Source organism: Zonotrichia leucophrys, chromosome 5 (genome assembly GCF_028769735.1).
Source record: "Zonotrichia leucophrys gambelii isolate GWCS_2022_RI chromosome 5, RI_Zleu_2.0, whole genome shotgun sequence".
In the NCBI taxonomy this organism is placed as follows: Eukaryota; Metazoa; Chordata; class Aves; order Passeriformes; family Passerellidae; genus Zonotrichia; species Zonotrichia leucophrys.
Genome location: NC_088175.1, coordinates 34,118,770 through 34,142,967, shown reverse-complemented (window position 1 = coordinate 34,142,967; position 24,198 = coordinate 34,118,770). Strand labels below are relative to the sequence as shown.

At 37.7% G+C, this 24,198-nt stretch overlaps 1 protein-coding gene across 22 annotated transcripts in view; it reads right to left on the bottom strand.

The window, feature by feature from the left end:
• MADD (MAP kinase activating death domain) overlaps positions 1 to 24,198 on the bottom strand; it is a 68,421-nt gene that overhangs the window by 3,444 nt on the left and 40,779 nt on the right. For 11 of the 22 annotated variants that reach the window (XM_064714248.1, XM_064714251.1, XM_064714258.1 and 8 more), the window contains 14 exons: positions 22,443 to 22,496; positions 19,283 to 19,380; positions 18,860 to 18,943; positions 18,274 to 18,432; positions 16,697 to 16,805; positions 16,102 to 16,164; positions 15,598 to 15,718; positions 14,362 to 14,467; positions 13,207 to 13,317; positions 12,184 to 12,291; positions 11,929 to 12,093; positions 10,742 to 10,814; positions 9,731 to 9,837; positions 4,347 to 4,416 (listed from right to left, as the gene is read on the bottom strand). In XM_064714248.1, coding sequence (XP_064570318.1) covers positions 4,347 to 4,416; positions 9,731 to 9,837; positions 10,742 to 10,814; positions 11,929 to 12,093; positions 12,184 to 12,291; positions 13,207 to 13,317; positions 14,362 to 14,467; positions 15,598 to 15,718; positions 16,102 to 16,164; positions 16,697 to 16,805; positions 18,274 to 18,432; positions 18,860 to 18,943; positions 19,283 to 19,380; positions 22,443 to 22,496 — 1,428 coding nt within the window. The remainder of the gene's footprint in view (positions 1 to 4,346; positions 4,417 to 9,730; positions 9,838 to 10,741; positions 10,815 to 11,928; positions 12,094 to 12,183; positions 12,292 to 13,206; positions 13,318 to 14,361; positions 14,468 to 15,597; positions 15,719 to 16,101; positions 16,165 to 16,696; positions 16,806 to 18,273; positions 18,433 to 18,859; positions 18,944 to 19,282; positions 19,381 to 22,442; positions 22,497 to 24,198) is intronic. The other 11 variants (XM_064714252.1, XM_064714259.1, XM_064714262.1 and 8 more) reach the window with 4 other exon arrangements.

Genomic DNA, 24,198 nt, shown 5'->3' with positions numbered 1-24,198 from the left:
GCATAGTAAGCTAGTGAAATCCAGGGGGAAAAAAAGAAGCTGAGGGAGAATTTTTTTCTTAACTTGAAGATTGTTTTCCAGCTCTATTTTAAGTTCCTCAAGATATTCTTTCCCCTGCATAGGATGTGTGTGATGGTATTTACTTGACATACTCACTGAAAACATTCAAAGTTTTTGAATGAGTTGCCTTAAAATAAAATGCTGAGTTCAGTGACACATATTCCTAAAATATCAAGCTGGTTGGCTTATAGAAATCTTTATATAAAAGGAAGATTAAGGCATTGATAAAAAAATCTATTATCCAGAAAATCTGCACTGCCTCAAACTGATAGAAAGAAAACTGGCATAATATAGGTAAAGGAAATTTGTCTTTTTTTCTCACTGGAGAATGCACAAAAAAGCAAACTGTAACCAGCCCATTTGTGTGCAGTGCATCTGAACTGTGCCTTTGGCCCGCACTTGGTCTGCAAATGTTGTGAACAGATACCATGGGAAATCACCAGAAGAGAACAAAGACCACACTAGAACATTCAACTGGCAAATTAAAAAAGTCAATGTCAGGGGAATACCAAGGCCAGCTCTGAGTACTTCCCTTCCAGAACAGCTGGAATTTGCCATGAAATTTCTGTTTCACAACAAAAGAATTTAGAAGAAGCAGTACAGAAATTATGCAAAACCAAATCATTCCAGGTTCATAGAGGAAGGATAAATGTTTTATTACACATAGTACTAGTGACAAGAAAAGAAACAGAGGCAGATGAGTTCAGTATGAAGAGCCAGGAAAAGTCCACAACAAAACCTATCCATGCAGATGTCATCTCTTCAACTATGGTATGACACAGCTAAACGCTGGAGAGGGAGACGGATCACACTCTAAGGGGCCAAGAGTAGGCAGTGCAGACTGGGTTTGAGAAAGTTCTCAAAATATAAACCAGTACCTACTAATTCTCATATGTCATGGTATTGTCATTCTTGAAAATAATCTATTAAAAAGTACAGAAAATTATGGTAAAAAGTAATATTTTTGGTTTATTTTTCAACTCTCACTCTCCTTGGAGTTGGCAGCTGCATGAAGGGCTGAGAAACAAGGGAAGTGCACACCCAGGCTGCACTGCCCCAGTGATACCAGAGACTAAAGCTGGGGAGATAAGGAGGTGCACATCCAAGCTACCTTACCCGTTGGCACCAGATGTTCCAAATTAACTCCATGTCACCAGGGAATAAAGGTGGGAGTGAGGCTGGTGCACAGCCAAATAGGGTAGGACTTTTACAGCTGTTTAAGTCTCACTGCCCACTGGATAACATACAACTGTTCATATACTCTTCAAAAAGCAGGAAGGGAAAGCTGTAAGGACCTTGTGCCACAAGGGAAGGAGAGAAGGGAAGCTGTAAAGTCCTGTATCATAATTGAGAATAGGAAGAGAGGGAAGAGGAGAGCAGCTAGGCAAGGTATTGTCTCTCCACAGTAAGTTGCCTTGTCTTTATTTAAAGTACTCCTTCACAGTCCTTCCAATGCAGAAAATTCTCCTGAGAGGACTGAGTTAGGAAGATTAAGAAGAGTGGGTTTGCATTTACAAACACAGAAGTCAAAGCACTACTACTGCAGAATACAAAGAAAAAAGGAAGAAAGGAAAAAGAAACTGCCCTCCCACAACAAAAAAGACCCCTCCACCACAACAAGAAAAAACCCCAGAGAAAAGACCCAAGCTTTCAAAGATTCAAGCCTCAAACTGAGAGATTAGTATTTTCTTCTAACATTAGAAGTTATTCCTGATGCGCTTGAACTGAGTGGATGAAGGGAGTAAATTAGGCACCATCCTGCAGCCTTTGGTCCTGTAAATGAAAATATGGTGCTACCACAAAATGAGTTTAGGGGAGATCACTTTACCTGCTGGAGAATGAAGGTTTTCATAGCAGCGGCGGTGAAGGGGCCACAAGAAAGTAAAGCACAAGTACACAGCAGTAACTCAAATTCCAGAGGGAAGAACCTTTCATTTCCTCACTTACTTAAGTTTACACTTTCATTTGTGGGACACAATTACTGCACTTCTGCTGGCATCCTGCTCTGAAACCACAAGTCCAGCTGTGATGCTGCCATCTAAACCCAGCATTAACACAAACGGACCTTTAATTTCCTCCTGTGCCACCACTAATTTGGAGCACTCATGCTTGGTTAAAATCCAAATCTCGCATTTAAGTACTTCCCATCAGACTGGAGTATGCACACTTACCAGACTCTACCTTTATAAGAGCATCTACCACTTCAATATGCTCCTACTATAATAAATCTGATGGCAAGGTTTGCAACGTTTAACACTAAATAACTTCATTCTTCCAAAGCAAGTTTTTGATGAATGCTTTTAGTCTACTGCTACCAAACATGTTCATTTATCTTGAACAGGACAGACTGTAATATTCTGTCAACTTTACAACAATCCAAAAAACAGCTGTGAGGTAGACTCTAACCTCTGCATAAGAAGAAAAGCTACCTCCCCTGCAACACCCTCCTTTTTTTTTTTTTTTTCTCTGTATTAGCTGGATGGGCAAATTGTCAATCTTTGGCACATCTAAATTGGCTCTTGTCTGTGACCTCTATTTTGTGAAAGAGGACATTTTTAACTCAAGTGGTTTAATTTCTCAGTTTTTGCTTGTAAATTTCAACTCCCAGTTTATTTTTAGTTACTTCTTAAAATCACCCTTTTAAAGTTCCATATGACAATTTTAGCTTTTGGAATAGGCCCTTGTTTACCAAATCTTTTGTAAAAAAATAAGAAGTCCTTTTTCTTACATTTCTTACAGATATTATTTAGGGGCTAAATGCTCTGTTACAGAGTCACCAATACAAATTAACTAGAAATAACCAAGCCAAACACTGTCCTTCTTCTTGTGCAATATAAACAAACTACTAAAAGAATTCTTTGCATAAAACATCAAAAAATGATATAAATTAATTTCTGATCAAAGTAATTTCTTTTAAGTAAAGATTTCAGAAGCTGAAGCCACTCTTTAAGCTAATTTCATGGCTTCTGAATTCTTATCTTCGTAAAACCAATCAATAATCTTTTACTGACTCCAGAAATTTCTGTAAGTAATAAAATGAATCGTGCCCATCAGCATGAAAACATGCTATCAAAGGAACAGAAATTGAACAGAACTTATAAACATCTAAGCTACCAGAACATGTTCAGGGTTTAAATATACAGATCTGATCATATGAATCATGCACAACATTTTCAAAACTGGAAAAAAATTGTTCACCAATTCAAATCTGAAACACCTGAGAGATTTATGGTAAACAACAAGCAAACTGCAACATCCAGAAGGGTTTTATCACTTAGAACTTTGTGTCACCCAAAGGAGACAATAAATTCTCATGGACAAAGGCATTAATTTCAGAAATCTCATTTTAATAGTCTTCTATAATTAAAGAGAGAAGCCCCCAGCCAGAACATTCTGTTCACAGTACCAAAGAACAATGACAGTCCTGGTAATGGGAGCTGCTGATGCAGATTCTGTTTAATGGCCAAAGTATGCTGATCTACTATAGAATTAAATTTCAGCTCCCTTTTATATGTTTCAGACGTACTCCTAAGACCTGAACAAATGTCTCAAAGATGGCTGGAAGAATAAACCAATTTGGGCTTCAGGAGAAGTACATGGATCACCCTTCCAGAGAGCTGCATCTCTAGTCACTTGTACTTTTCAGACCCTAATTAAGAATATTGTGACTGACACTAACATTGAAGAGTAACCTGAAATATTGCCCAGACTCAGTGTAGACATATATGCAACAGCAGTAACTGACCAAAACAGTACAAACTCTCTGTTCTCCTTAACCTTTACTTTTCCATTCATTCTCTAAAATAACAATCACAGGATAAATAAAGTACAACTAGACAAAACAGCTTCTGCTCCATTTAACAAAAATTAAACTACATTAGAGCAAAAAGAAAGCTTTGCAATTAACAGTAATTCTTTGTAATGAAAGCGTCGTGTGTTGAGAAAGATCAACTTTAAATCCTGCTTTAAAAATGTGGTTTCTCAGATGAAAAAGGAACAGACCAAGACAATTCTCACACACATCCACATCTGGTCTCTGTTTGTTTCAAAAGACTCAGGACCTTTTCTCTGTCTAATAATAAAAACCACCTAGATCAGAAATCTTAATATGATAAAAATTAATGCGGAAATTTTTATGTAAAGTCACCCATGTCTCAGGCAACTCCTTACAGGCAATCTACATTCTCTCCCATCTTTGAAACTGCAATGCAACTCTGAATCTGAAGACTGGAAATTTGAGTTACTGCCATGTGAGTACAGACCTAATATCAAAATAATGTAATTACCAAATTCCTCCAGGACAAAGACTCCTCGCACAGTATTGCACTTTTTAATGTGATTCAGCTCTATGAAAACCTACAAAAACAGGAGGAAAAGTAACACAAAATTAGTTGGGTTTGGAGGTTTTTCTAAGCCAAAAATCAAAATTAAACAAAAACATCATCACAACAGGTACAACCTCAAGTTTGATAGCATACACTACCAGTTCATTTACAGTTTAATACATAAATAAAGGGTGAAATAAATATTCAGAAGACAAACTTGCCACAATGCTAGAAATCAACAAAAAACTTAAAAGTGCTAAGAAGCGAAGACAGCAGAAGATGAAGTACCTTCCGCTCCTTGCAGGAGGAGAAAGCATGGAAGAGAAACGAAGGAGTTAGTAACTCTGACATATCCAACATTGCTACCCCTTCAGGCACTCAAATGAGTTATTGCAAAAAGAATACCAACACACCTGAAATACAGCAAAAGAGGGGGACGAGAATAAAGCTGGCTCCCAAATTTGGCACTGTTTGTAGCCTCTGATCCATCCCAGGTAGTTTCTGCCCCTCCATGCATCCTCCTCCAGCACAGAGGGCAGGTAAGGGGCACTATACTTCCCACCCTGATACTGATCCTCCTAACCTACCAAGTAGTCAAATTGAATCCAATGAGGAACCACCAACCTTTCTTCTCCCTGACATTTCTGCCAAGTAAGATTTTACTGGAGTTTATGACACATAATCTTCAGAGTTACTCTTGGAACCATCTCCTTTTCACAGTCAGTACCAGTTTTCTGCTTGAAGCAGGATGGGAGAGTTTGGAACCTATTCTGGTTTTGCTCACTTCACATATGGCTCTGCCAGCTGAGCAAGTCATTTAGAAAACAAACCTGCCTTAAAGTCACGTTTTACATACATGAACCCCAAAAGACAAAAGCTGTTGAACTACACAATGAGGTTTCTCAGTCTAGAATGCAGATACCAAGACTGCATGAATAAACAAGTTCTCTTTGCATAATGAGTTTGTTTAACATCCAATCTATTTGAAGATACAAAACAGACCCTTCTTATGTGCACATGTCTAGAAGGGTCAAAGTCAGTACACAGACATAAGAAGCTGTAGCAAGTGCTATAAAGACTTTAATCCATATCCCACTTTCTAATAGACTTGCTTTTCAAGGCAAGAGAAACACTAAGAGTAACAATGCCTAATATTTGGAGTGTGTATGTCAAACACCTTAGAGAGGTCCTGTAAAAACTGTATTACAATAGTGTGGTTGGATACTTGAAGTGCCTACACTTTCAGGACACCATGATCTCAGGACCTTTTTTTTTAAATGGTACTAGAGAAACTTCATTGTCTTAGAAAGAAGGGGAAGGAAAACTGCAACCCTCTTCAATCCCATATTAGCAACATCAATGTAGTCATGCATTATATGCTATGCATGAAAGACAAAGGATGTCAACACTAGAAAATGTTGTGGAGTTTTTTGAAGAGACTTATTGTCAAGAAGATCAGTAAATCTGAGATAAGGCATGCTGATTTTCAAGTCAAAGGAATTTTATTATTATTTTTATTGACAGAGAACTAACCAACAGACCTGAGATATTTTTTGTCCAATATAAAAACTAAAAACCTCCACTTACTTAACCAGAAATCTTTATTTCTGCTTATGTTCAAGCACTCAAGGGAAAGGAGACTTAATCCCATCTTTTTTTTTATTTGCCTGTTTTCATTTATATTCTATATGAGTTTACTTGGTCAAAAACATTTTAATTTTTGAGGTACACTTACAGAATAAACAAATCAATAACAGAATACTTTCTTTACTGCACTTAGTTCTGTTTATTCTGTAATCTTTGCTGTGAAAAGTTTTGCTAATAGTCTGAAGTACAAAAATTCAGAAACTCAGTAGAAAGGCTCAGGCAGAACACTGGCCATTTTATCTGGGAAGAGTAAAACTGCCTAAGAGACGTGACTGCCCAGGTGCTCACGATCTGAGTTAATGTTACGGAGCGCTGCATTTCCACAAGACCTATGAGCAAGACGAAAATTTATCAAGTTTATCACAATTACCATCCATTTTCAGAAGATACGAGTTAAAGGGCAATTTCTTGCTATATTGTTTAAGGGACAGAGATGCTCTCCTCTCACTCCATCAGAAAACACACATAAAGGAAATAGCAGTTACTTACCCTAGGGAAACTGTGGCTCCTCAAGACAGAGCATTCAGTGTGGATCCTACCGTAGATGGGCATGTGCCTTATGCATCTTTTATTAAGCTTCCATCTATTCTTGACACAGATGTATTCGGGCACAGGCTACTGAGTCCCAATATCAACAGACTTTGTAGATGTGAACTCAGAATTATCTGCCAATGCCACAGGTACATGATTCCTCACTATTCTAAAGAACATCCTCTAACCTGCTAGGTGCAGACAGACTTCAACGTTTTTATTCTTAAACTTGCATGTGCTGCAGCATGGTGAGACAATCTGTGAACACTAAAGACAGCTCTCACATGCCACTAACAGGTTGTCCCACCATGCATCTGAGACATTGCCCAAGGAATTCACAAGATGGTAAGAAAGTACACACACCACAAATCAAGAGCCTTCAAAAACACCTTCATAACAGCAAGCTTCACACTGAAGCAGTATGTTCAGTCTTCTCACATAGACTGCATGTATATTTTTCTTTTAAAAAGTGGAAAGCCCTCTTCCTATGTTCTAAATGCATTCTACGATGTCCAATCAAGCAGAGCAACATAAATCCCTTATACTAGTAAGCCATAATACTGAAAAGAGTACTTGGAAAGATAGCCAAGAACAAGGCCATCATATTAAGTAAGGAGAGGAAGATGAAGAGAAAGTTGGGCCTGATGAGATCCTGTAGGCTTTTGTTGGTCAGTATTCCCATTCAAACTCAACAGAAATGAAAAATGCCATTTTCAACAGCGAAAAGCAGCTGTGGGATCCTGGTTTCAATGATGCTTATATAAATAGTCTGAAATCAACTGCCTTAGGAAGCAATTCACACAATGTATACAAGAATTGAAAAAAAATCATCCAGAATACAGAATAGCAGACCTTTTATTAAGAAAACAGACTGGTTGATCAGTGTCAGAATAAGAATGCCAACATCCTTTAGCTCCAAAGATTATGAAACCAGAGGGGATTTTTTTTTTTTGTGCATGATGCAATTAGTAAGAGTCCTTTATGTAATTGCTACAGTTGTCCATTCTACAGATACCCTCAAATGATACATTTTTGTTATCTGTCTAGACACTTTGCTTTGAAAAGGAAAACAAGGTTACATGTCTTGGATCCCCTAAATGGTACTGAATGCCCTAGTCACATAATCTAACAGACCAAGAATTAAATATATTGAATAAATGCAGTGTATTTTCCAGAACTGCACTTGTTTCAATATCCCTCTTAAGTAATGGCAATAGCTTCATTGGAAAGGTGATGAAGAGTAGGAATAATCCTTCAGGTAAGGGAGATTGCTGGCATATGTCATGGGTCTGGCCTGTACAGACTCTTTTCCAGAAAAAAGATAGGAATCTTCATGACAGACAGCAAATTAGAACACCATTCTCTCTAAGAAAGGATATGATAAAGCTGGTATTCTATGAGTTCTGGTAGCAGCACAGGTCTCAGTACCTGTTCTACAAAATTAAAGTAATGCTCCAGACAGTCCCATACTAAAAATCAGTACAAGGTTTCCCTAAAGTTATTTCTGAATGTCATTCCAGCCTTTCAGGAAAAAAAAATAAGGCTTGCATCTGGAGTTTTTCTTTTGCACAAACACATGTGTGCTCACTATGTGCTTAACACTGAGGGTCTTTGTCTTGTGAAGATGCCTGCAATGCTTAAGAAACCATGCTGCTGCTGATGTGTCTATCTTTTCCTATGTCCTTTCTCACTGCAAATGTGAATTTGCCTGCCTTTTCATTTATGAAATGGAGTCATCTCCTTAGAGATGAGCAGTTATACCAGAACTTTTTTGACTTCTGGGCAAAGTAGCAAACAGAACATTCCTATTTTTTGTCCTTACCTTAGGACAAATGAATTTCTATTCTATCCATCTATAAGGATATGATACTGTTGCTTTGAGACCAGGGTTTAATTTTCAAAGGTTTTAGACCTGTCATTTTCAATAACAATGAAAATTCATTCTGTGCAATCAATAACTTCCTCTTACAGTTCTTTGTATTTCAGCACACCCAATGAAAAGACAAAATGTGTAACTTAATCGAGTAGAGTGTTCCATCACAGAGTAGGTCTGAAACTCTATAGCAGGTTGGACATTGCAGATGGGATTTTTAAGAGACAGCAAGGAAACTGAGGGAGGTTCACAACTCTCCACTCCTTAGACTGGCACATATGAACTCAAAGTGGCACATGGTGCTGCTGTGACCTTGGGAGAAGCATTAAAGATTCTGAGCATGTGTGTTTGAGATGCATGTGCACTTCCAGTGGGATCTACACTGATGTATCCGCAAAGAAAAACAAAGCTTGTGTGGGGAGAAAAGTCTAGTCAGAAAGAAAGGAAAAAACACTTCACAGAGAACTCACAGAAGCTTTTCTTTCTTTTTTTCTCTCTCTCACTCTCACACACACATACACACACTCTCCCTTCTCCCCTAAAAATTGATTCTACTGTCTAGCATAGCATGCATTTAATATATGCAAAACAAAAAACATAAAGCAAAATAAAAAACAAGGATCAAAGGAAGCAACAGAAACAACATCCAGAGAAAGGAAGAAATGACAATTCTACTTGTGTTTCCTCTATGCCCACAATATCTGCTTTTTGGAAGGAAAAAGAAATCAGTTTTTTTTTCTTATTTTTGTGAATTATATCAAGAGCCAGTGTCCTATTTTATTTTTTTACAAACTTCTACAGATAATTTCTAAAATTTTAAAATACGATAGATGAAATACAATGCAGAAGGTTGCCTTCTGTACCTGTAATACTCAAACACTGTATCTTTAAGGCTGACTGCTTATGCAGTGAGGATTTGTTCACGGTGTGATGCATTAGAGCAGTTTAGATTATTATTGATCATTTTTTCTGTCCCTTAATACAGGCTAACATTTGTTTTCTGCTTAGACAATTAAGACCACAACAAACAAGTAGCTGAAAGAACTATCAACATTTTTCTTTGACAGATTATAGTTTTCCTGAGGGCATTTAATTTCAGTGTGTTTTTACACACACACACACACATATATATACAAAGATACATGCTTGTGGGTTTGAGTGTAAATATATCTAAGTTTTTTTACCCACATCAAACTATCCCCTCTCCTTACTGATACTCTGGGAAGAGGAAACACCTATACAGGCGTGCTGCAGAAAGCTTCATGCTCAGTCTTCTCACAGATTTCCCTCATACCTGACTGTGCATAAATTTCAGGTTAATTCCTTCCAGTGTGACCTGAAGAAGACCTCCTTCACCGGTTTTCATATCCTGCACAGGGAACTCACCACCCAACTCTGGGCCTGTGATGTTAATAAAAAAAAATCCAAAACAAAAACAACAAACCAAAAGAAAAATTCAGAGAGAGAGAGAGAGAGAGAGAGAGTGGAGAAAGCAGTCAGCCAAGTCATGGCATGCTGAAGGGGAATATTAAATGGTAAAAACATGATTCCTACTGATCTGCATAGCAAAAGGACACTACTAAGAATAGTAGAGACCATTTCAGTGAGTCCACTCACTAATTACAGCTTTCTAAGAACCACTACAGTTTTTTGAATTGTAATAAATTTCATTCTGGTAACATGAAGCAACATCAATGTCAGTTCATCCTGCATTTATTGCATGTCATATTGGGGTATTGTTTGTTTGCTTCAAATGCCACATTTCATTTCTGAATAGCAACATCCTGCACTCACATAATACCACAGAGAGCATAATCTTAAGTACAGATACATAAGCAGCACAAAGGAGGCTTGTAATTGTGAGCTGCATGGCATGGTATTACTTAAAGTAATTAAAATGTCAAAATATGATTAAAATAATAATAGAGGTTATTAACAGGTAAATAATCTAGACATTTTCATCTAGTTTCTTATGCATTATTCAGTTCAGCTAAAAAGTGTGTTCTTAAAATTATTTTTGAAAAATCATCATTTTTTGCAGAACCACTCAGCTCTAGGGAATGGCTTTTAACATAATGCAAACACTTTCCAAACCATATTTTTACTACTATATTATTGTCCAATTCTTAAAATACCTTTCAATACACTCTTGCTAAAGACAACAATCTTCTATTTGCATATAGATGCACAAAGTTATCTCAAGATTTCCAAGTAAAAGGAGATTATGTTCAAAGGAGCTATTAATAAAAAAAATTGCTGGTTGCAGATTAAACAACAAATGTTCCCAACATTTAAAATCTTGTACCTGGTTTAATGCTTTGCTGCCTTGCTGCTGCTCGCTCCATACTGTCTTTTACACAGTAGTACAGTTCCCGACACTAACAGATATAAGAGTAATACAATGTTATTCCTCCAAATTACCAAGGGAGGGAAAAGAAAAGCAAGATTCTAAGGTTCTACAAAAAGAACAAGCCCCATGTGGTGCCCAATGACCAAAAGCCTATACAAATTCAAGCACACCTTATTACTAGTTAGTATTTATATTTGTTTTACAAGATGATAGAGAAACTATTTCATAGTATTTAACCACATAAGTTAGTGAAGAGTTCATGCATTGGCACATTCTAACCAAGCCTATGCAGTTTCTTACTGCAGAATAGGCATCAAGATAATCCCTCCCTTTCTTTCAGCTTGCAGCAATCAATATTATTAGTCATGCACCTCATACCCATCTTTCTGTTATTCTATCAATTTCCTTATGGCATATTCTTCTCTTCCTCTTCCTTCAACTCTGAGATTAAGCCATAATCTCAGAGATAAATTTAAGAACATTTTCTGTCAATAGCCCAAGATACAGGACACAGAGCTGAGCTAGAAAGGAACAAATCTGATGGATGGACAAACTCAACATAGTTGAGATAATGGCTCGGCATCCAAGTGGAAACCAGTGACAAGTGCTGTTCTTTGGCTGTCAGTACTGGGTCTGATGCTGTTTAACACCTTTGTCAGTGACATGGACAGAGGAACTAATGGAAGGTGTCCCATGGCAGTGGAGTGTTTAAAGTAGGTGAACTTAAAGGTTCCCTCCAACCCAAGCCATTCCACAATTCTAAGATCAAAAATTATACAATTAACTACTAGGGCATAGTTTTATTTACGTTTTGCCCATGAATCCTCTGTAGTATTTTTACTATCTTCACAAGCCTGCAAGCTCACACAATATTTAGTAATACTGATGCTTTCCTTCTTCCAACAAAAAAGTTATGTGTCATTTCTTAAATACTTTCTGGTGGACAACTGTCTTCAATTAAATGACAGGGCACAAGGCCAGCTTCAGATGTCAGTGCTGCTAAACAACCATTGCAGTTCAGTAACCAGTGCTGGCAAGAGAGTGCTGGTTTTTGATTAAACATGGAATATGACACACAAGGGATTTATTTTTTTCTGTGTAGTTTTCCCTGCAGTATTGTGTATATTAAACAAGATACAAACCTTCTTTGTGTAGAACTTGTTCAATTGTGTCTCCTGACCATTCCTGCGCCAGAGGCAAAGCACTTTTGTTTTGGGACAGTAAGTCATGTTGATGAGCTTCTCATACCACCAACGTTCATATACAGTTCCAATGTTGCTCCTCAGCACAATACAATCATCACATACCTGGGAGCACAAAATATTATGTAAGGTTTTTAATGCTGTTTCTCTTTTATCTTCTGCTACTGGTTGCATTAGAATTATTCTTGTCTCTACCTCCATGAAAAATATGTCTCCTGTTGTGTCTGTCCCAGCATGTACTACAAAAGTCTGCTTCTTGATGTGGCGGCTGCCACTGGGTCTCACAGGGAGTTCCCGTCCATTCTAGAAAAAAACCCACATGCAGTCATGAATGAACACTGGGAAAATCCCAAAACATTAGGTGTCACAAATGAAAGAAAGAAGAATTTTAACAGTATTTAATGAGCTCATTGGAGACAATTTTGGACAAAGCTGTAAGCAAGATACTCTAGTAAGTTTAGTTGCAACAAGTGTGACTGGGAGAGTTACGACAGCACACAATATTCACGTGGTACCATACTCAGTATGGGAAAGTGAGGTGTCTGAGTTCTGGTATCATTGCAGTAAACTGGTCTGATTTTTCCCAATTAATTATAAGATCATTTTGTGCCTTTTCTGTGCAGAAAAGTAAGTTCCAAAGGTAGAAATTACCTTTAAAAGAGCCTAAGTTGTGTCCATCTGGTTGATGGTTGTTTTAAAAACTGGCTAGATTTACTAACTGAAGTTTTAGCCTATATTCCTATTGATCATTAGAGGACATCAGGTTTATTCACTATGAATACTGGGAACAGTTTTGTGCAGAAACTGATTGTCTTACAGTGGCCTAGAAGACTAGTCTTACAGTCTAAGTCTTACAGTGGCCTGGAAGTTGATAGAAAACTAAACTCTTCTTATAGTCATAGTCATCATAAAGGTTCCTGCCAACAAACGTTACTAAGAAAACATTAATGTTGCACAGAACTGTTGCATGTAAGTGTCATGTTTATACATATTTGTATTGCAGCTCTTACTGATAACTGTGTAACATTAAAACATTATAAACAGGGTCATATAGTCACAGTCTTTATATCTGTGAAGAGTAGCATTTAAAACTTCAATTAATTATTTTTAATATTCTTAAATTAGTGTTGCAGAGAATATACATAAGATTTTTCAGGCAATTTATTTCCTCCACTGTAGCTCCCAGAGGTATATCCCACTCATCACTGTTTTACTTACCAGATTGGCAAGTTTGTCTAGAATATCATTTATTTGCTGGCTGTGCACCAATCCAATATGTGATTTTCCCATCAGACGTCGCACCTTTTTCCTAATATCATTCTTGTTCACCTAGAAAGCAGATATACAGACAGTTGCATACTCTTCTCTATTCACAGGAGGCAACTCCAATCTCCCAAATATATCTTGGTTTCCATTGCTAAGAAGCAGAACAACTTATATCCAATTCACCCATGCTAGGGCCTCTTTAATCAGCAGAACAGGACCACATTGCACATATCCCACTTTCTCCAGCTACTGTGCAAGTGATGCTGTGCACAACAGAATTCCAGCCTGCCCATGTGCACAAGCTGCAGTTCCACTACCCACCACTTCCAATTACTGACATCAAAAGCCTCGGTTCTCCATGAGACACTTCGGAGTCTCATTGGCCATACCAGCTCCTCCACCTCTTTCTCTGCACAGACTCAAGTTCTGAAGCTGTGGAGCCCTCAACACAACACGGTATCTTTCAGAGTTCTTGTTCTTTCACAGTGTGTTTCCTGGTCACTGGGCTGTGGCTCTAACAAACACGCCCAGAGAGCCTTCAAACAGCAAAAGGTTCTTCCTGAAGATGAGCAACAGGCAAGCTCAGAAGCAAAATATTTCTGCCTCAGTTGCCATTTCAAAAGGCTACTATGAATGCCAGCCATTGATACTAAAGGCTTCAAAGACCTTACACCCGTGTTTGAGTGCTGATTTCAAGCTGGATCAAACACTGTTTTTTAACACATTTGCATTATGACCTTAATGGTCAGAAGTATATAAAACAAACTCAATCTGCTTCCTTCCTTTGACAAGAATTCTTTGTGCTTGAAAGAAGCATTGTATTTTTCAATATATTTTACAATTAAAGCCTACTAGGCTCTGTTATGCAAAACAAGAAATAAAGTACCTAAGTGTTTGGTTAGCAGGATTATGCTTCCCTTGACAGCTCAAATAAATTCATCTCTCTAGTAACAGAAAGCCTTCCAATTTTGCCGTTTCTACTAGAAACTGCCTTTATTATCCACACTTCTGAGTTTCATAAACAGTGATGCATTTTTTCAAAACAACACAAACAAAATATACTGCTTAAATCTGAGTAGCAATCTACTAAAAAGAACAAGAAGTCACCTTAATCATCAGCATATAAGCAATCATATTATGCAGCAGTGTAGCCAACAAGCGATCCTCATCATCCTCCAAACGCTTTCGATCGTGTTCTCCCAGGGAAAGATACCTGCAAGAAGAGCTACATCTGAGGCAGACTCACAGGCATTCTTCATCCACTTCCCTAAAGCACTGGCACAGGACACAGCACTGTTTGCAAAGCGTACAGCAAATAAAACCTCTGAAAACACTAAGTCAAATGGGCATTTTCCAGTAAAACACTGTCATCAGTAATTAAACATTTCCCTTAATTATTAACTAGTTGAAGCAAATAACATCTGCTCAGTGGGAAATTTGTTAGTGGTCTGCTGGGCTTATCATCCATTTCCTGTTCTCTGCAGTGGCAGCTCCGTGAAAATTACAAGTGTCAGAAGAGGAACACATAACTCAGCACAGGAGCTATCCCACATTAGAGCTTAAATACAACTGCAAGGCAGAAGAAAGCTGATGAAGGAAGTGCACCAGGCACTCTCTTTTTCCAGTAAGGTAGGCAGTTTCTGGAATAATAGTTTTGAAATGATCACCCCAAACTAGTTCTTATTTTGGCTACCAGATTTCATGTTCCATGATAACATGGATGGAGGCAGTAGAGCTGCAGGTGGTAGAAAAGAGCACAGAATGATCAGCTGTTAATAGAGCTGGGGGGAGGAAGAGGAAATGAGTCAAGACTGACATCTTAGAAACAGTCAAGCCTTAGGAAACGACTTAGATATTTCTAGAGAGTGGTTTCCTCATGAGGTTTTTTGCTTTGTTTTAACTACAAGCTGTGAAAACACCTTTAAGTTACTCTACATTTTGAGAAGGCTCAAAATGCCATTTCTGGAACTATTTAATTCTTTCACTGTATATCAACACACTATTATTCCAGAATATAGCCACAGAAATCTCTTACTTTACTAGTGATCTAGTCTATTCCATCCGTTCATATTGTTCTTATGCTTACATTACTGATTTCTCAGGAAATATCTCACCACAAGAGTAAAAAAGTATGTCATAACTAAAGACAAGTATTTCAGTATCAGGAGCTACTGAACAGCAGAAAGAGGAAAGGATCCCTTTGGAATAGTCAGGTATAGTAGCAAGGTTTACAAAGTGACAATAGCATGTTAAGCAGAATTAAAATAATTTTTCCCTACTATTTTTACTATTTCAGCCCCAGGTGAAACAATGAGGAGGAAAAATGTCTACTAACGAATTTACCTGTCAATCATCTCCTGAGGTCCCTGGTCCATCCCCATTCCTTCTCTCTCTAACATCACAGCATCCAAGAAAGCATCTTCCCAGAATTGCATCTGGTCCCACAAAGTTGAACGCTCTTTGCCTATGCAATGTATAAAAAAATTGAGCATTTATTCTGTTTATTCCAGTCAGATACTTTATGATTAATTCCTGTTCAATCCCACTCCTTGAAAATACCATAAGCCAACACACAATGAAACCATATTAAAAAAAAATAAGGTTACTTGAAACCACAAGCAATATCACAACTGAAAAAAAGTGTAAAAGAAAAGACAAGACAAATCTCTCACTCTAATTAATGGCACAATATTTTTAATCCCTTACAGTCAAATACCTCTCATCTCTATTCTTTAAGGAGCATAACTCTTCCATAAACTGTTAACACTGCCCAAAAGAGACAGGAATATCTCACACAGACACAGATCACAGCAAACACACAGAGAAGTGGAAAGATAAGATTATTACTCAGAGAGAAGGTTTCCATTGCAGCATCCTCTAACTGGTCCCAGACAGATCCTTTATCCCTACCTTCACCATTCCAAGCAGGTAGGAACGATAAATGGGAAGGATGAAAAACACAGGAAGAGAGAGCTTTTGATTAACAACAAGTGCAGACAAAATAGCCAATGTACTCCTAATTCAAGGGAGCTACTTGAAGTCCTTTCTGAGTTTAGCCCTCAGTTCAGTGACTTAAGCTGAATGATCTTTTTTCAAGATCAGTGAAATATTTTAGCTTTTCACACATAGCTAACTTCCTTCTGCCCTTCTTCATATTGTTTAAAGAATTTGTATTCAAGAAGAGCAAGAGACTTGGACAGATTTAATTTTATGCAAACTACACCACTCACACCAATCTCCTCTTACACTTACTCAATTTCCCCAGCAAAACTTTGGCTTTACTCTGAATGGTCTGATGTGCCTTTCTATTCTACCAGCACGGACAACAGTTAGAGGTTAAAAACAGTGTCAGGGGAAGTGAAAATTCCAGTCTGTCCTAGACATAATTTCATCTGAACTTCAACCTGAAAGATTCCCACCCCACAAAAAAAAAGTAGCTTACCCAAAAGTCCTTCATATAGATAGACACGCTGGTTCCCATCCTCTGGACCTCTCCCTGGAGTGCTCCCTTTGCTATCCTTCACACTCTGCTTCAGATTGTGAGACTTGGCCTGAAAATAATAAAAGAGGTATTGGCAATTTAACTCTGCACCCTGCAGGGCTCTCTCTTGTGCTGTTGGGTTTAACAGACACAAGTTTGCAAGCTATACTTTGAAAAAGCTTCTCCTGCAAACATGCACAAAACAATTGTTTTGTTCAAAGAGCAGCGTTATACATTTAAACATCCAGAGTCAGCCAAAGAAAAATCAAAGAGAGACAAACACAGAAATCAAAACACAGAGGAGGCACAGTGCTTCCCTGAAGGAAAACTGAGGCAAAACAAAAATGCAAGCCCCAGACTGAAGGGAAGAACCTCTTCTGTCATCCCCCATATTTCACACTTATGCATTCATAAAGGTGTGACATTAAGCAAATAATTCCATCTCATCTGGCCTGAAGAGTGAGAGTTGGGAAGACCAGCCAGCAGGAACCGTGACAACAGTGACAACCAAAGCTGGTCCATTTATTTTGTTACACCAGGTAAATTATGGTGCAATATTTTAATTCATTGCACATCATATACACCCATCATCTTTCTTCTAAATCTCTTGCAAGGTTTCTTATAATTTTATTTCATTTCTATTTAATTCTATTCTATTTAGTTTAGTACAAAAACACAGAAAAGTAAATGTTGAAAAAAATGTCTGACTCTTCAGTAACTGAGAGGTCTTCAGTAACTGAGAGGACACCCACTTGCAACTAAGGAAGCAGACATGGTTAAATCATTTTCATGCTTTTTGTAGAAATCTGCCAGAAAACACAATGGTTTTGTTTGTTTTTTAACATTAGAAGTAGAAGCCCTGTAAAGGCTTCTACTTATCAAGATTACAAAATAATGAACAGAGTGAGACCAATCTTAAGGCACTGCAAGTTTTCTTATTTTGCTGAGAGCTTGATTTAGCCAAATCAAATGTGTCATTATTTTCTTGGTAAGATGTATATCAGAGGTTATACACAATAATCAAGGACTTTCCAAAAGGAAGCACTCACAAATTATTTGGGGTTTACTGCATACAGATCTTCCAACTAGGCAAATATATTTGAAAGCTATGCCTACTCTTCAAATAGGACTAAAGTAATACTTCAAAGAAACAGAACAGCTGCTAAAACTAAAATGGATCACTCCTTTACTCTATCAAGCAGCTTCCCCTAGGAAACAGGGAATTTCTCTTTTAGTTAAGGATGAACAATGCCCACCAAATGTCCATTTGGTTGACAGAAATACTGAATTAATATTAAACATTACTAAAGTCTCTAAAGTGGTGCAAAATTGAATTTACTACTTTCAAAAAACCATTTATTGCACAGGAAATGAAGAAAGGACCCACACAAAACTACATCTTTGACATTGTAGTATTTTAAGTCATTGCTGATTAATCCTTAGAACGGAATCAGAGATCCTACTGCATCCATGCACACACATTGAAATATTACTGTACGAGATCTATTTTTAAAAAATGAAATTTACAATGCCCTTACAAAGATAGAGCTAGTAGCAGAGTTTGTCTCAATTTCACTGTCTGACACAGTGCCTCTGGATCCTGCTAAATTGCCACCATTTTCCACACTTGGGCCATCACCAGCATTGCTACTCAAGTCACTGTCTGCTCCCAATGTCTCTCCAGAACTGTTACTAACCTGTGGAGAAAAATAAAGCAATTACCTTCAAGAGATAATACACCAGAGAATTTGCTCATATTTTAATGCATCAAACAATCTGCCTTTTTTGCTCTGTTACCTTTTAAAACTTCTATTTTTTATAGATAGTTTATACAAAACTAAGACATATTTATAGAATTGTTGCAATCTACCAGTTCCATAAATACACCAATATGTAGCAGCATATATGAAGGCTGTAATGTGCCCATAAAGCAAGCACCATTTATGTTCTGGCACACACACATGCTTCCTACCCACTCAGAGGCTCTGGAGAGAGCACTCACAGAGTACCTGATGCATGTGTGACACTACACTGCCACACCACACAAAATGTAAGCACAAAATGCCCTTCCTCACTTTAACAAGCAGTCAATCACATCCAGATTTCACTCTGGGCATGTCCTACCACAGTGCTGACTTCAGAATCCTGGCTTGTACTTCGGACCATAACTGTTGGTCCTCCACTGGGAATAGAGTCAAAATCACTCTTCTGCAGTCAAAACATAGAAAGGACAAGAAGAGTCACATTAGTTTTTACCATAAGGAGAGAACATCACTTCCCATTCTTCTGGGCTCTTGAATCCCATGCCTTACACTTCCTTACTCTATTTAGTCAATCAAATAGAAACTACTGTCTGAGTGTGATAAAGACCATGTTGTCCTGTAATTTAGTTTACAAAGATCAATGCCCTAGAGAGAGGGGCAAAGAAATTTTACCAAATGAGCCTCTCAAGAATACTCAAACCCAGAAGTCTTCCCATAATTAAGCAGTGAATAGAAGAATCCTGTCTCCTACCACATAAATAATGCAAACATAGGAGCCACTGACCTGAGAACCTGAGGTCAAACTGAGGCCACTGTCTGCACTGATTTGGGATTTCTTCTCATCCGTTTCTCCCAAATCAAACTGTTTCACACCTTCTGGTCCTGAACAAAGGAAAGAGTAAATAGTTACTGTATCAAGAAAAAACAGCATAGGAGAAAGCAGATGACAGACTGGAAGCAGGAACAGTACCAAGAAAACAAATTTGCTTTCTGATTTCTTTGATTTTTAATCCATTTTTTATTATTCCTTGGTACTGAAAACAACAAGGCCAGCAGAACATATCTGCTAGTCTTCCAACATTAATTTGAATTTCAAATATTCCAAAGTCCAGGAGTGACTATAACTAAACAGTACCTTTCTTAGCCATTCAAGAGAGATTAGAGGACAGACAACAGTCAAGTAGCTTCCAGTTACAATAACACATGCAGAGCAGTTGACATTCAACTCTAGGAAGCCACTTCCTTTGATTCTTGGTAATAAAAAAGAATATCTATTTACTTATAAGTAAGAATCCTTTTTTTAAACAGCTAAACTGCTCAAAGTCCTGGACTGAGTTTTTTGGTTGCCCACTGCAACTATCTAGGCAAAAATCAGGCAACACATGACAAGAAAATAAACAGTGACAATTGGTGTTACCCAGTAAGATTTTCAAAGATTCAACTTGTATGATGCTGTACTTCACAAAATTCCCCAATTACATTAACAAATGGCTCTCCAGAGTTGGCAATCACACAGGTAGGAAAGAGAGAGGAGTCAGCAAGCTTTTAAGTCATGCATTCATTAACCCAACTATACAAAGAAGGGAAAGAAAGGATAAAGAACTTTATGTTCAATTTCCCATGCACTTCTAGAATCGTATCATCTATTGTCCTCAGATGGGATGGCAGAAGGAAAAGAGAATGATGGAGAGGTAGAGCCTGAAAAGAAATTTGGATAAGCACTGAATGAAGTAAATAACAATGCAAGAAAAGAGTGTGTTATAGGCTGCACACAAAATGTTAATACTCTCAGAAAGGGGAAGAGACTGAATGCAATACTGCTGCCATAGCCATATCTGCCAACTATTCAGTAACAGGAAGACATGATCAGCTGCTGGAATATTTGTATTATATACCCATGTCTATAGCCAATATCTCTAAACAAACAATGCCACTACCTATGTAACCACTGATCACAACAACCTGAGAATTATGAACATGTTTATATTATATGTAATATTAGAGAGGATAAGATAGTGAAAAGGAAAGAAAAAGGGACGGGAGGAGAGAGAGAGAGAGAGAGAAGGATAATATACAAAGATTTGTGGCAGTGAGTTTGAGATGACATGTAAACTCATGAATCGCAAAGCCATAAGTGGGCTGGGCAGACCATACTAGCTTACTACTCAACCACCAATTCTTCCTGTGAAGAGTTTACAGGAAGCATTCTTCAGCTGCTATAATATTTTGCCTCTAGACCCAAATGCCTTAGTTACTGTAAATCAACTCCTCAAAGATTCTAAGAAAGAGAAAGCATAAACAGAACTCATGAAGAAAAATAACTAAAAATATCTTTTCTCAGAATTTGGAATATTATTTTCCACTGAAATACCCATAGCTCACTTCTAGAAGTCTATATCCACTCATTCAAGTGATCATCATTTCTAGTTCTGATACAGCCAAAAGTTTTATATCTCGTTACTACAGCAATAACAAAATGTCTGCTGTGTGTTTTACGCAATTTAGGAGTTTCCTGTCCCAACACATAATTCAGATATGTTTCTGGCAGTTTGACTTTTAAAGGAATTGAAATTGACTGAAGCAGTTCGGATATTTGAGGCCTGTAACTGAGTTTAAGGAGCACAATAGCCACAACTCCATTGTTGTCACTGTCAATTTACAAGCACTTAAAAACCTCCCGTTCCTTTCTTTATGGAGACGTGTCTAATACACATGGAACACCTAAGCTTCAATTTATCCCTCCCAGCATAGGCACCTACCTGAAAGGCTCAGTTTGTGCATGGTGCTGTGTGTCTGTCTCACACACTCCTACCCCAGCAGGAAGCAATTCACAGCTGAAGTACAGTGAGCTGTACTGCAGAGCTGCCCCAGTTCACCCCATCCTCTCTGAACTAGCTCCACATGCTAATTGGTACTTGACAGAAGTTGCTAATTTGTACTTAACAGAAATATTTAACTGAGGTGCTGTCATGGTTCGAGCACCACAGGTGCCTAAAACAAATGGAAGCAAATCCAGGCCTAGTCAGAATGTTAGGAATCTTCACTCATTCATCTCAGCTATTAATCCTTCCCAATTTTCAGTCTCTAAAATAGCTAGCATCAGCTCTGCAAAGTACAAACTAAGCTTATGGTTAGGAAACACCTACCACAATATGGTTGTTATAAATTGGCTGCTGCCTTGAAGTCATATGTCCCTATTTACAACAGTGACAACCAAAAGAGCAAAACCTGGTATTGCACCTGCAGAGTATACATAATCAATATTTTATTCATTATCATACTTCAAGAGATGTTCAGATTTGTGTAGATTTAGACTATTATTTAGATTCTGTAACAGCCTCAAATTATTTCACTCCTTCTTTACCAAGGGATATGAAAAACAAAATCAGGTTGATTCCTTATTATGAGGCTATTTTTTAGAAGCCATCACTAAATACAATTATTCACATACACCTTCTCTCTCCCCCTCAAAAGTATTTCTTGTTGGAGACTGACTGTTCATGGTTGATGCCAGTTTACAAAATTCACCATCCCACAGCTTGAACAAACAGGAATTCTTAATTCCAGTAACATTTAATCAATCAATCAATATATCCATGTCAACAACTTGTTAAATAAGTTTTAACTTTTAAGAAAGGAGATGGAGTATCTTAAAAATATTTATCTGATTTGTGAGGATGCAGAATACCTACTTCCTCTTCTTTGAAGGCAACAATTGGGGGAGGAAAAAAGAAAGGAAAAAAAAAAGAAGAGATATTTGAACATCATTTCCTCAGGACAAACAGATCTGTTTGGTACTTTAATGGAGACTTTCTGGATAGATTTTGTTCTTGTGAGTATAAAACCTGTGTGCCAGAGATGCAAGCTCACCCTGCACCTGGGGAGTTGGCAGTTATGGGGAGGCTGGAGGAGTCAGTTTCTACATTTTTTTAAAATTTCCTTACTCGTTTTTTCCAAAGATTTTTGCTTTTTCACTTCCTGGTGCTTGTTCCACAATTCTACCCAAGATGCATTGAAAGCAGGAGAGAAAGAGAAAGAGTCAGCAGCTGGTCAGACAGGTGAAAATGGGGAAAAAATTTCAAACAAAAATCCCACCCCTTCACCTAAAAAAAACCAAAAAACCAAGAAAAAAAAGGGGAAAAAAAGGAAGAATTTTATGACAACTACTGAGTGAAGGGTTAATTAACACCAGTTTAAAAGAAATCAGTGTTAGGTATTGAGCACTGCATCATCTCTCAGTAACAGTATTCAAACATTAGAGATGGCTTCACACAGTGGTGGTGCTGCATCCCCCCTCCCCTCCACAGGCCACACTTTGACAGCAGTTACTCAACTAAGGAAAAACAGCTCTTAGGAACAAATAATTAATCACCTTTACCAAGAAAGGGATTTAGGACTGTCAGATATTTACTCCTCTAAAACGTAGGCATCACAGAAGCTCTAACTAACAGAAACATTTTAATGTCTAGTTTATATCACTGAAAGGAGAAAGACACAAAAAACAACAGCAGCAATTCCAAAAATATTAAAATGTAGGTTAACACAATATTTAATGAGTATTATGTTTTACATATTATCACAAAGTTTACAAGTTATTTTTGACCTGACAACATTCTCAATAAATTCCTGGCTCTGCCTGTGAACCTCTCCTATATGCAAAGAGCTGAGCTCCTCTGCATCCACTTGCTCCCATCAGGGTATAGAGAATAGAAAATGATGAAGAACTAAAATTAGCAAGATATCAGACATGCTTCACTCCAACTACCAAAACTCAAAGTCACAGAAGTCACAGCACTCTAATCAAGTCGGCGAATTCCATAAGAGAATATACAATGTGCAGACCTGCAAAACAGTCTGAAGTTTTCTTCAAACTGAATTTGAAACTCAGCCCTGGGACAAAATGGTCCTGAGACACTTGCACTTTTTTATCACTCTGTTCAACTCTGAAATGCAGTCACCTTTTCTGCTCAGAAACATCAGATCATTCCAGGCAGTGGCCCTTTGGCCAAAGGAAACATTAAAGCTGCCATGGTGAGCTGACTCCAAGTGTCAGGCACTGTTCTCTCTCACTAGCACCATTAAAGCTGGGGATGCTACAGAGGAAGATCCTCTTAGAAAAGTGGCAAATTGGAGGAAAAAGAAGTAAAAAGTTCTTTTACTGCTCTTTAAGAAAACTTCCTGAGCAACTGAAAGGTCACTTAAGTGTGTTAGAAACCCATTCCACCCTGCAAATAGCAGAAATGAGGGCAAGACAGGCTCTAAATAAGTTCTATTGAGCAAAATGTCCACCAAAAAAAATTAAAAAGGATAGATTACAATTGTGAAGGAAGGCTCCAAAGTATTATGAAAAACAAGGTAGAAAAAGCTAGAAAGATGGATTCTAGTCTGCTAATTTCTAGATCTGCTTCATGATTGATGGATGTTCCTTCAACTTTCATAAACAGACAGATGGATAAGATAAAATTGCTGAGGGATCCAAACAGCATCCTGCAGGCTTATCAAGCTGAGCATACACTGACAGAGATAACAATCTCTAAGATGGACTGAATTTGTTTGTTAAAGGGCTTTGAAAACATCTGGCCTCTTCCATTCTCAGTCTATATGGCTTTACTTTAAAAATCACCAGTCTGAAAGCTACAACACCTGCCACTAACTTACTTTTAGCTGACTTGTCTGGTAATTTAGTCTAGAGCATATCCT